Consider the following 12078-nt stretch of genomic DNA (forward strand, 5'->3'; position numbering starts at 1 on the left):
TCTTGGACCCGTGCGCTTCCGCTCCGTGCTTCTCCACACCGCTGACCTTCTTCCCGCATCCTCCTGTCATACTCACCTACACCGCTCCTAGCACACATAGGCTGAGGTATTCTCCTGCGGCTGTCATGGTGATAGCAGGGCCTAGCACCTCCTCAATAACGCTGAGAGATGCTGTGAAGCGGCACCCGCGGAGCTCAGCATGCCGCCTATCGCTCTGCAGCATGGCCCCTCGGAGAGATTGTAAGCAAGCGCTTCCGCGGCCGCCTCCTTCCACCTCCATCTCCAAACGCAGCTACGTTTCTGGCCCACAAGCATCGCACCTTCAGGCATTCCGATCCATGGCTAGACCCCATCACCGGACCACGTACTCCCTCATCGCATCTACGAGCAAGCCCCGGCAACATCGGTCCACAGCATACCTAATATGCAAGTTCACCACTGTCCCTCGCGCTCGTAGCAAGAGCACACGAGCCAGCGTAGATCGCCGAGTCAAGAGCAGAGAACGCTTCACAGAAGCTCTGGAAGAGTATCATGCCGCTTTGCAGGCCCAAGCCCGAGCTGCTCCCACCGACCCAGCCTCCCAGTCACGGGTGCGGTGGGTAGACAGGATGAAGACCTTGTGGGAGGGCAGCTCAGAACGAGCTAGACAGGCGCAAGAAGAAGCAGATGAAGACGAAGACGACGAGGAATACTACAACGACCCAGCTCATCGGATACATCCCTCCACTAGACCCCAAGCCAATCGATTTCCTTCTGCATCCTCCTCCTCCTCCACGGCTGGCAAGGCAGCTGCCGCTGTGAGCTCGGCAGCTGCATCAATGTCAGAACAAGCTTCCGACTTCTTCAGTATGAGAGTCAGCAACACCTGGACTTTTGCACATCAGAAGATCCGTTTCCCAGTAGACAAGGATTGGCCTCCACCGTTGCCCGGAGTGCCTGGCACTAGCAATGCAGAGGTGGCCGGCACCAGCGAGGCGGACACATCGGCTGTTCCGGCATCATTGTCGTCTGCGCAGGCTCCAAGGGCAGCACCAGTCTCAGCATTATACCCTCACCCCATCACTACATCGACACCGGCACTTCCGCCACTGGGCCCTCGCTCGCCAAGAGATCTTGCCGCTCTAGCTTTAGACGTCCATCGTTTCGCCTCTCGTCCCCTGCAGCAAGTCGTCCGCAAGGGCACTCACAAGTCCCCCGCCGCTCCCCTCAGCAAGTCACTCCGACGTCAGCTGCGCGAGCTACCAGGCTCGGATGAGACCTTCCACGTCGCCTGGCGAGGAGGCGTCGGTACAGACGAGACCGAGTCGGCTGCCCTCGAGGGCCTTGCACCAGCCGATAGCGGCGGCACGTTCTTCTGGCTCGCCGAGCGCAACACTCGTCTCGAGTTCCTCGGTGATGCCCTCGCAAGAGAGATTGCCAGTCGAATCGTCTATCACTCCTTTCCCGATCTGGCCTCTGGAGGAATCTCTACTGCTGCCAGCCACCTCACTACGAATGATACCTTTGGCTTCCTCTATGAGCTCAGCGGGATGGAGAACATGAGAGTCGGTCTCGCCAGAGAGCTCCTCGGGGAGGCTGTGGAGAGGGAGCGACAGAGAGTTGGGGCACTAGAGGCTCGAAAGGGCTTGAGTGAAGAGACTACAGAGATCCTGGAAGTAGACCTCCAAGATCTGGATCAGGCAGGCAAAGCTGTGAGTACTCTTCAAGCTCGTCCAGCTGCCGGCCGTATCCCACTGACACGACTTCCTTTATCGCTTCTGACAGGACCGCTTCGAGGCCTACCTCGCCTTCGTACGCCTCACTCACGGACCTCTTGTCGCTGAAGCCTGGTTCTCTTCTCTGCTACGACCCTGGGTGGAGCGCATCGCCTCTGATCCCGGCTTTCACACCACACGCAATATCTCCGTCGCTGCACAATTGAGAAGGAGAGCAGAAGAAAAGAGGATAGAAGTGCTAGAGGCTGAAGAGACGAGGCAGAGAGAGGAGAGGGATAGAAAGAGATACAGCGAGAGTCGATGGGGGAGCTTGGCTATTGCTGGTAAAGGCCTGCTGAGTAGATTGCTGGGCCGAGAGGCAAAGGGGAGAGATGCTAGCCGGGACAGGAGTAGGGAGAAGTAGCAGTCCTCGAAGCCTGCAAATTCGAACATTCAGACACTTAGCACTTGGAGCAGCCTTGATGTGTTGCGGTAGCTGCAAGCTTCGCTGCTAGTGGGACTGGCACCTTGGCACCGCTAGCCGGTCGATGGTCTCCCACTGGCCTTCAGGGTGACGTCTTGCTGCCCTGTTGGGTCCTACACCTTTGGAACTCCTCTTGGCACCCGATTTGCGTCTTCCTCTGGTGCGCCATTCCGGTCGTGGTGGTCTACGGGGCAGTCAAGGCAACAAGAGGAGAGAGAGGCTCGTCAGTAACAGGATACTGACGCAGTTGGACTCTCGACAAGACGGCGACGACAACAAGAGGATGGATCTGTACATGTTGGGGAGGCGACAAGGAGGGGGGAACGCTTCTGGGACGACTTTTGATCGACGAGACAGCCAGGTTTGGTGCTTCGCCGAAGGACAGACTCAGGACGAGGACCAGTGGTTGCTGTGCTGGAACACCACCATCCACGCCCTCGCAGACGGCCTTGCTCAATGATTTTCACCAGAGTGCACGACCGATGAGTCTGGAGAGAGAGGTAGGACCATTGCTGATCCACTCCACAGTCGACTTTCGGTCTCGGTCGATCACACTGGGCCGAAGCCTCCAGGTGATGACTCGTGTGACGACCCACTGGTTACACACCGTCGATGCTCCAAACTCGGCTAATGAACTATGGTGAAGCGCAAGTAGCTTCGCCGGCCATTGCCTGGTGGGCTGATCAATCTCTCCAGACTAGGCGCTTCCGATGGGCTACTCATTCCTGCTTCACGACGATGGACGTAGCCTCGGCTCACGAATCGTTCCTCTACCATCGATGCTCACACGCGGCTGATGTTTGTGCAGGCAGCCGAAGCTGTTGACGTTACATCGCCTCGGTGGCCCGCTCGGCTTCCCATCCCGATCAAGAGAGCAGGTAACAAGACTATTGCTAGTCTTCACCACAGTCGACATTTGGTAGCGGTCGACCACGCTGGGCCGTAGCCTCCAGGTGATCACCCATGTGACGACCCACTGGTTACACATCGTCGGATCTCTGATAGCGGTACAAGACACATGCTGACAATGGAGGTGCCACATGAAGTCTTGACCTGGGTGGGCATCTTCATCTCAAGACGCGATGGAGAAGCTGATGACGGGCCACGGTCGACCTTGTTGCATCAAAGACGATGACAGCTAGTGCCAGAGCGCCAATGACTTGTAGGCTTCCAGCCTCCGAACTTTCCCACTTGTGGGATTGCTCGAGGCTAGGGACAAACGATCGCTGCCGAGACCTCTGCTGGCGTCCCGAAGACCTCGAGCTACCCATTGGCGATACAAGACATACGCAACACCGAGCAAGAAGAGCACCATGACCACGACATACAACTCACCTGCTCAAGCCTCGAGTGGATGGATGCCTAGCAAGAAGACCAGCAGAAGAGCGCGCCTGATTGGCATTGCGACTACGGGAACACAGAGAGAAGTACGTGAGAGTGTCTGTCTTCCCAAGTGCTTGGAAGATCCATGACACTATACTTACTAGAGAGTGGCATCCCGTGCTTGTCGTCGCGCCTCACGTAGCGCCTCTCGCCTACGGAACCAAGCTGGGCCCCGTGAGCTTCCTTGAGGGGGTTCTTGAGCGCTTTCTGGCTGGGCAGGAGTAGCTACGCTATATGCTTGCGGTCCGAGTGGCTGGCTCGCTGGGACAGAGCGTAGATAGGAGCGTGGAAGGCTGCTTGCATCAGGTGAATTGCAGGGGTATGGTGAAGGCATGCAAGGCATGTCGCCTCTAGGGAGTGACTGAGAAAAGACGAGAGCGAAGAGTGCAAAGTCGTTGCAGGATCTGGGAGGTTGAGCACTTGCGTGTCGAGCCTACAGTCATTGCAATGGAATGTAGACAGAGGTAGAAGCGGACAAGTAGCACGAGGAACGTCAGGCAGAGGGATAATGGTGAATGGCAATGGCGGACGGACGATCAGAGGTACCTGAGATTTTGAGCGCACCAGACGCGCCGAGCGGAGCCCAACGCGGTCCGGTCCCCCCAGAAAGCCGACTGCCGGTGTCGCGAGGCCGTGTAAAGTGCTACGTCACCCTTATCGGTGAGCATCGATAGTCAACCTTCGACGCTCAGCTATCGTCTCGTTTCGCTTCAGCTCAGTCTTCTCATCCCACCCCACGCCATACTCGCACCTTCACAATTAGCTCTCTGCCTTCTCCGTTTGCACGTCCCTTGCTCAATCTCAAGTCCTGATCCTTTGACCACCCTCGGACCTCCCGGCACTTCCCATCCTACGCTCTCTTGCCGCTTCCACCATGAGCAGCCATCAGGACTTACGCGAAGCTCTCGCTCGGACGGCTCAGGCTCTGTCCGCTGTCCAGGCCGAGCTGGATTCTCAAGTTCGCAAAACCGGGCGCATGGCCAGGCGCTGTCAAGAGACAGAGGCCAACAACATGCTCTTGGTCGGGGAGAACAGGACCCTCCAGCAGCGAATCCGGTCTCTTGAGCTAAAGGCTGTAGAGGAGAGCGAGGCCCGTGGACAACTCACTCGGGCCCTATCGTACAGTCTCAGGGCGTTTCATGAGGAAGAAGCGAAGCGTGAGGCGAGGAGGGCGAGGGCTGTTGCAGGCAAGGTCTCTTTTTGGGACTTTCTGCCTGCTCAATACAGCGAAAAAAGAGCTATACGTCCAGAGGAGAGGTGAGAACCATGTGAGGTCTAAGACACAAATTTGGCGCACCATCGACTGACGCTTCAGTATGCCCTCTCATCCTCCTGTACGCATCTGCACAGGACACATTCGCACAGGAAGCACGAGGCCGAAGAGGACGACGAATCTGGGAAAGAGCAAGCGAAGGGAACGAGGTGAGTATATCTCAGCTTCAGCAGGACGGCCCATTTGCTGACAATTGCAACTTTCTGCGCAGTTATCTTGACAACAGGCTTAGCACAATCAAGAAGAAGGCTGCAGAGATTAATCAGGGTGGCACCTTGGCGTCCCTTCTTCGCCGCAACGGGAAACGACCCCGAAACAGCTACTAGACTCTCGAAAGTTTCTCGACGGCAGGCGTGAAGCCCTGCTCCTCCCCCACTAGCGCTTTTGACCTTCTGCGTTCTTCATGTTGCTCCTTCTACATCGTGCCGCGCAATTGTCTCGCCCCCCTTCCTGTCTCCTTCCCACACCGTCTCCATACTCCATTCAAGCTTGACAATTCCATTCGTTGGCTGAGCAAAGATGCCTGTCATGCCGTCGTACCTTAGTGAACTTGACAAGAGGTGGAGCCTGTGGAGGCTTGCTCCTCGCCGTCTCTGTAATCTGTTCGGTACTTGTCTTGCGACAAAGTACTGGTCGCGCTTCAGGAACGCAAGGCGAAGCCGAGGGACCCCGTCGCCGCGCGCAGGCACTTTGTACCTTACAGCACACGCCCTACCCACAGCACGCGACGAAGACGCTGAGTAATCGTGACTCATTCGTGCCCATCGCAACGTCCCCATCCCCACTACTCCCTCTTACTTTACTCGTCTTGCCTCTACTTTAGTACTGCTGCACCTACTCTACTCTACCGCACCGACTTACGCCATACGCTCGAAGCTCTCCGCACTCAATCGCTGTCGTCAGACGCTGTCCGAACTCCAGATTTTCGAGTCCTGGTCAGAACCGAGTGGAGGAGATGTGCAACAGGACTCCCGGTCTGATACCTTTCTGTAGTACACTGCACACTCAGTCTTAGCCAGCCTACATGCGCCTTTTCGTAATGATTGTATCAGAGTGTGCGTGGTAACGCCCTCATCATAGCACATAAGATTGAGCTGCAAAAGTTTAACACGGTGTCTGGTGAGTAAAGACGTCAAGATAGCATCGAGAGTCTATCAGAGAGATTGACAAAGAGCAAACGTGATTTCCACGTTCCATCTTAGAAGACTGTCATCTCATGGCCCAGACCAGCCCCAAACGGTGAGTCGCTACGTGCACCGCATAGTCAGATCAGGCGAGCAAGGTAGCAGCTTCTCACAATCGTCGACATAACGCGATGGCAGGATCGGCAAGAATGATCCTGCTGTTTGTTTATACTCTAAGCGCAAAGCGCTCGTGGATGCTGTCGCCTTCACGACTGCAGTAGCCAAAGGAAGACAAGGTGAGGAGGGCGCGGTACAGTGAAGCTAGCTGGTCCAATCCAGTGTCTACCTGAATGCATGTCTCACACTAGCCGTCTTGCTGTCGAAGATTAAAAGGAAGGGTCAACAGCCAGCCTGAGCTTCTCGTTGCAACACGAAATATGGTTGTATCGTTGCTAGCCTTCAGTCCTACCTCGACTTAGCCCACACAAGTCGAAAAAGCCTAGAAAAGCTAGCTGCAGTACAGATTACCTCTTCAAAAATGGGAACTACAAGCTCGCGTTGTCCGATCAACCAAGCACGATCGACATTCAGTCTGACACCACACATCCTGCCAGGTAAGTCTCCCCTACTTCATTGCCAACCAGTCAATCACCTATACCTATCACTCACCAAAGGCAACCGTCCGCTTGAAGGGAGAGAGTCCACAGGAATATGTTGGCTACAAGCATCATTGCTGCACTGTCCCTCCGTTCCATTTGGCTCTTTATCCATCTGTCCCACGACAGCAGTCTCACGACGACTGACATTGGCGACAGTGCTTTCTACGATTTGTATGTCTCAGCAAGAGCCCCTCACGCCCCGCAACCTCATTCTCTCGACTTCTCTGCCCCTTTCCCTCGCTGACACTGTAACGATGGACTCGCTTAGAGAGACTCCCCGCCTGCGCAAGCAAGTGAGCGACAATGAGGCGCGCTGGCAAGACCAGGTCCGGAAGAACCAACGCCTGCTCCGTCAACTGCGCGACGCTCACGAGGACATCAGGGCTCTGCAATTGCGAGTAGAGTTCCTGGAGGAGCGGCAGGAAGGCAGGGACAATTCGACTCCGGCGGAGCCTCAAGCATCTTCTCACTCATATCATACCATGAAAGAGGCTCTTGGCTTGGCAGTGACGTTGCTCGACAAAGAGAGGACGCAAAGGGACATTCTCGCAACCCGGAATCTTTGCTCTCCTAGAGCCAGAGGCTGAGGAGCAAGAGGATACTCGTCTCCATGTCTTGTTGGCACGGTTGGAGGACGAGGTCTCTGCAGACCATCACGACACGTGAGAAGCTTGTCGATTCGGGCGTGCCGGTCTGTAGTATCACCACTGACGCTCCACCTCTCTCATGTTCTTCATCGGTACCTCAGGAACGGCCACGACGGACACGACGGTGAAGCTGAGACTGGGACCGGGACGAAGTCATCGGGGGAGGTGGTGGAGGCGGTAATCGCGGCTGTGGAAGTGCAGGAGGGAGCAGGAGAGGGACCGTGAGTAAGCTCTGCCTCCAGTAGAGAGACATACTCCTGACACCATCAACTTCTCCTTCGACTGATACCGAAGGACGCCCAAAGACGAGGAAGAAAGGCAACAGGCGGAAACTCTGCCAGATGGACCGGCTTCTCTAGGGCGCCGCAATCCGAAGCCAGCGACCAGAAGCTCCAAGAACCTTCCATCGATCAAGAGTTGACTCCAGGGATTCAAAAGTTAATCTCACACATTGCCCTGTTCCAGCAGGTGCTCTGGTTGGGTCTGCCATCTACCTCGCTGTTCCCAATTCGCTGTCGGTCATCTATCTTGCTAGGCCCCGATAGATTCATGGCGATCGCACAGGCTCGGCGATCATAGATCTCGAGATGAGATACACAACTTTTGAGCGATCTTTGGACTTCTCCGTCGGCTTCATCACGGAAGGCTGTAATCCGGGAGCAGATCCGAAGAGAGATCACTCAAGAAGCGCGGCATGCAAGATTGCAAGCCAACGTCAGCGACCTCTTGAGAGAGAATCTGGCGCTTCGTGGGGAGATCGCTGAGGCTCGAAGGGAAAGAGACGTCGTCCGTGGGGAGAGGGACGAGGCACGGGTGGCTCTTGGGGTCCTGATGGGGCGCTTGGTGGTGAAGGATAGGACGGCAGAAGCCAGGTCAGTGGATCAGCGACGAAAGTAGAGGACTCATTGGATTGATTCCTGACACGACGAGTCCATTGTGATTACTACAGTCCTCGCCCCCTTCCACCGAAAGAGTCGGCCAAAGCGGGCCCTTCTGATAGCCAGAACAAGCGAAAGGCCGCTCAAGACGCAGGCGAGCGATCGTCTGTTCGACAGCGATCTTCCAGCGCTGCCCCGGCTCCCACGCCGTCCCAGTGAAGCCCTGGGCACCTACACCTTCCACTTTGTTGGAGCATTGACGGCAAACGACCTTAATTGGTGGTGCAGATCAAGACTCTGAGACATCGTGCAGTTGAACAACAAGAAGATGATGTTTCATTGTGCTTCCCGTTGACAGTCTTCTTAGGATCGCCTATTGTATCCACTTCGCCTGCTTCTGTCTGTTGAAACCGAATATACTTTTAAAACACCTCTCCTCTCTTACGTGTTCCACAAGGGTTTCTGAGACACTTGTTTCCCTCACTTTGCTCTTCTACGTATATTTCGTCTTTGAATCGTCCGCCGAGCGTCGACTAAGAAATACACGCTGGGGAAGTTCGTTGCTCATACGGAAGCTGGTCGCAAGGAGGTTCTTTTCCTCTATCTGTTCGGGGCTCTCGTCCAGACAATAGCGCAAAAAGATCTAGCTGTCAGTACATGTACCACTTGGCTGCTGAAGAAGCTTACTCACCTCGTGCTTGCCAAACCCTCTTGCACCTCCTCCGCTTCTTGCAATTGCTTCGACGCCGCCTCGGCTGATTCGCCCTCCGTTGTCCGGCTGATGGCACCATGAGGCAAGACGAGCGTCAGTTCAAGGTAGTCGAGATTGGAGACCACTATCCTAGGCGGTGCTCACCCTTTCTCGGCTTCTCCAGCGATTTCCGCCAGCAATTGGTCAAGTAGCGCGTCTTGAGGGTCCGGTGGTCCCGCCTGGTATAGAGTTGCAAGGCTAGAAGCCCGGGCCGCGAGACAGTCGGCGTGTGCTCGCTCCTTTTCGAGCAGAGACATGGCCAACTCAAGCGCCTGAGACTTCAACATCAGGGCTCGCGCCAACTCCTCACATCTTTGGGTGGGTTGGGAGGGCAGGGACAGCAAAGAAAGCCTGTTGACCTTGGCCTCTAGAACCTTGACTTTGATCCGGAGCTTGAGATTACCGGCGTTAGAAGCGCCAAGCTGCCTGGTCAGCCGCTGGATCTTGCGCTCGGCGTCGGTCATGAGGCTGCAAGATAGGTGCTTCGAAGCGTTCTGTGTGTGTCGTGCGTCTGTTGGAGAAGACTATAGCTGCAGGAGCACGCCAGCGTGTTGTGTACGAGGGGCTTTTGAGGCGTGTCGGGCAGCGAAACGAGGAGAAAGGAGATTTCAATCTTTATGACTCTCCACAGGTGGCCATTCACTCAAGCCATGCTCACCAGCGAGGGTGGCGTAGCACTCTTCCTCAAAGCTTAGCCCCAGTACAGAGGCACGTTCAATGCCAGAGCAACGGCTTGTGCCATTGACGAGACCTGACTTCTCTGACTTGATCGTGTGTCTGGAGGTGAAGCTTTGTAGATCACAGAGCACACGCTTGTAAGCCAGCCGATCAGCTTGCGACAGATGATAGTACACTCACCTGTCATTGCAACACTCTCTACACGGCAAGGACATGGATTGGACCCGAACGATGAGAAAGGGACCGATTTGTCAGTGAGGTGCTCTCCACTTTCATGCGGGGACGAATGGATTCCCGTAAGCTACCGTCAGTCTCACCGTCAATCCTTCGCTTGACTGCCTATGTCTTTGCGATAACGTACAGGAGGATCCTCTGAGCGCTTCATGATAGCATCCACATCTTGCTTTGATTTAAGGCAGGTTGTCACAGGAGCGAGAGAGTGCTGGTGTCAGAGATGAGCATCCAATGTGTGAGCCTCGCAATGGATAGCGGTACCAATCTACTTACAGTATGCCCCAGTCAGCTTGTCCACGCCACTTCCCGTCGCATCGCAAAACTTTTTGAGTCATTTTGACCGGACAGACTTGCTCTGTAAGGAAAGCAGTCCGATGGTATTTGCCGTCTGACTACTTGTTGTCTGGTTTGCCCTGTGTTGTTTGGCCTCCAGCGGGGTGTCTACTCTGCAAAGCTGGTCGATATGATTCCATCAGCTTGAGTTGCCTGATAGAATCCATCACTCAGGCCAGGGCCAGCCGTGAACCGGATCCTAGTAGGATTGCATGAGGTGCTCTCCGAGGAGAAGATCAGCTTGCGGCTATGGCATGAGCATTCAATCAATCACGTCCCGAGGTCGGGCTTGGAAAGGAGGAGAACAGGAGTCGGTGTGCAACCTCTTGACTTGAGAGCGATCTCGGTAGGGAAGAGGGATCTCTGGAGATGTGTGCGCCCCAATGAGGCGACTCAACAGAGTCAGACAGGCCATTGTAGTGCGAGGTGGACGTTCAGGATAACTCACATGGCCTTCGACTCTGGCTTCGGCGGGCATACTAGTAGCATATGCACAGATGAAGAGCTCTACTGGGTGACTAAAGTCACCCAACCGGAGAACTACACCGTCGAGAAGTGCAGTGGCACGTATCTGCACAAATGGGAATCGACTGTGTGCGGGAGGGTCATTTCGTATGAGCTTGTCCGATGTGGTATCAGAAAAGAAGACTGAGTCAGGAGCAGCGAGGCTGAGATGTGATCGTGGCGATGGTGAAAGAAAGAGGAAGCAAAAGTGTCCGACTGCGCGCGAGACAATTGTGTGTCCTGACCTTCCGGGACTTTCCGGGTTGCCTCGGCGACGATTGCCATGCGCAACAGCGTATGTGATTCGCTCTCGTGCTGCATTGACTCGATTGCCTGACCTTCGAGCGCTCTTCCGCGCACAGCATAGACTGCACTCGGGGAAGGTGCTCCTCTCCTGCTTACCCAGAGCAAGCGTGCTCCGCGAAGGCTGAGGCTGTTATGGTAGCATCGTGATCTTCCGTCGGAGAGGAAAAGCTACGACATACGGGAGGGAAGAGCTAGCGTCAAAACAGAGAGAATGCCATGTGACTTCGGCAGAGAAGTGCACCAGACTTGACTCACCTCCGCTTCTTGGGGACCAATGTGTCTTTCTTGGGACGTAACGTCTCCTCCTCAAGTGTCCTTACCACCTCTTCCAGTCCCTCCACTGCGCGGCCAAGAGCTTCGATCTTACTCGTGTCAGCGTTGCTGGCCATGCTTGCCAGGCACGCGGACTAATTGATTTTCCCGTCCAGCTTTCGAATGCGCTGCTTTTGCCTGTAATCGCGGCCCTCAAGCTCTGTATTACGAATTTGCAGGTCGACGTTATCTTGGAGCGTCTGAGTGAAAGCTTTCATGAGGCTGGTGTATTCAGGAGTTGAGATCTCCGCATCCAAGTCAGATGCATCCATGATGCACGAGATTATGATGGCCTGATGTCTGTACATGTCTGCCCTTGAGCCTTAGCAAGTACAGAAGCGGGGTATGCTGATACGGAGTGCAGACATTGAATGCCGAAGGGAACAGAATCAGGGATGGTGGTTGCAGAAACACCGATGAGACACACGGCTGACGTGCTTTGGCGCAGTCTGAGCTCTTGATAGGAGGATCTTCGTCTTCGAGTGCTGCAGAGTTCGGGATCCAGTACATCGACGAATGTGACGCAGAGTCAGAAGAAGGAGCAGGTCACAAGATTCCTCAACGAGCAACGGACAAAACTCGACTCACAGTGTCTTTTCTTCGGTCACCTTAGTCTCCTTCAACTTTGCGACCACATTCTCCCGCCCGGCCATTGCACGGCTTAGAGCTCCGCGGTCACGGCTGAGCTCGACTTGACACGTCGGCGGCTATAGACCATGTGAGCTTGTAACACTCGATATCCGAAGTGGTGATCTCGCATTTGAGGTCTCGGTGGTGTGTGGAACTACAACCACATGATTCCATCAGCTTGAGGTTCT

The 12078-nt window shown here is 55.1% G+C and overlaps 4 protein-coding genes across 4 annotated transcripts; 3 read left to right on the forward strand and 1 right to left on the reverse strand.

Annotated features, from left to right (window-relative positions):
* The first annotated feature begins 45 nt into the window (after positions 1-45).
* BCV69DRAFT_188589 (hypothetical protein) lies at positions 46-2290 on the forward strand. The gene is made up of 2 exons (XM_025489596.1): positions 46-1691; positions 1765-2290. Exons 1-2 carry the CDS (start codon positions 126-128, stop codon positions 2116-2118), a joined length of 1920 nt encoding a protein of 639 aa, XP_025348310.1. The 5' UTR covers positions 46-125; the 3' UTR covers positions 2119-2290.
* Positions 2291-4170: 1880 nt separating this feature from the next.
* Positions 4171-5239, forward strand: BCV69DRAFT_188622 (hypothetical protein). The gene is made up of 3 exons (XM_025489597.1): positions 4171-4818; positions 4912-4983; positions 5046-5239. The coding sequence occupies exons 1-3, from the start codon at positions 4436-4438 to the stop codon at positions 5158-5160; spliced, it is 570 nt and encodes a 189-aa protein (XP_025348311.1). The 5' UTR covers positions 4171-4435; the 3' UTR covers positions 5161-5239.
* A 978-nt stretch (positions 5240-6217) lies between these two features.
* Positions 6218-7283, forward strand: BCV69DRAFT_188814 (hypothetical protein). The gene is made up of 2 exons (XM_025489598.1): positions 6218-6572; positions 6651-7283. Exons 1-2 carry the CDS (start codon positions 6497-6499, stop codon positions 7202-7204), a joined length of 630 nt encoding a protein of 209 aa, XP_025348312.1. The 5' UTR covers positions 6218-6496; the 3' UTR covers positions 7205-7283.
* Positions 7284-8742: 1459 nt separating this feature from the next.
* BCV69DRAFT_298931 (hypothetical protein) lies at positions 8743-9357 on the reverse strand (the record flags this gene model as incomplete). The annotated part of the gene is made up of 3 exons (XM_025494275.1): positions 8743-8758; positions 8834-8920; positions 8999-9357. The coding sequence occupies 3 exons, from the start codon at positions 9355-9357 to the stop codon at positions 8743-8745; spliced, it is 462 nt and encodes a 153-aa protein (XP_025348313.1).
* Positions 9358-12078: the final 2721 nt, after the last annotated feature.

Source organism: Pseudomicrostroma glucosiphilum (assembly GCF_003144135.1).
Source record: "Pseudomicrostroma glucosiphilum strain MCA 4718 unplaced genomic scaffold BCV69scaffold_6, whole genome shotgun sequence".
Classification (NCBI taxonomy): Eukaryota; Fungi; Basidiomycota; class Exobasidiomycetes; order Microstromatales; family Microstromataceae; genus Microstroma; species Microstroma glucosiphilum.

Coding starts and splice junctions, on each gene's coding strand:
- BCV69DRAFT_188589 (XM_025489596.1), top strand. CDS start 126: ATGGTGATAGCAGGGCCTAGCACCTCCTCAATAACGCTGAGAGATGCT. Junction 1,692..1,764: donor TGGATCAGGCAGGCAAAGCT/GTGAGTACTCTT, acceptor CGCTTCTGACAG/GACCGCTTCGAGGCCTACCT.
- BCV69DRAFT_188622 (XM_025489597.1), top strand. CDS start 4,436: ATGAGCAGCCATCAGGACTTACGCGAAGCTCTCGCTCGGACGGCTCAG. Junction 4,819..4,911: donor GCTATACGTCCAGAGGAGAG/GTGAGAACCATG, acceptor GCATCTGCACAG/GACACATTCGCACAGGAAGC. Junction 4,984..5,045: donor GAGCAAGCGAAGGGAACGAG/GTGAGTATATCT, acceptor CTTTCTGCGCAG/TTATCTTGACAACAGGCTTA.
- BCV69DRAFT_188814 (XM_025489598.1), top strand. CDS start 6,497: ATGGGAACTACAAGCTCGCGTTGTCCGATCAACCAAGCACGATCGACA. Junction 6,573..6,650: donor GACACCACACATCCTGCCAG/GTAAGTCTCCCC, acceptor GTCCGCTTGAAG/GGAGAGAGTCCACAGGAATA.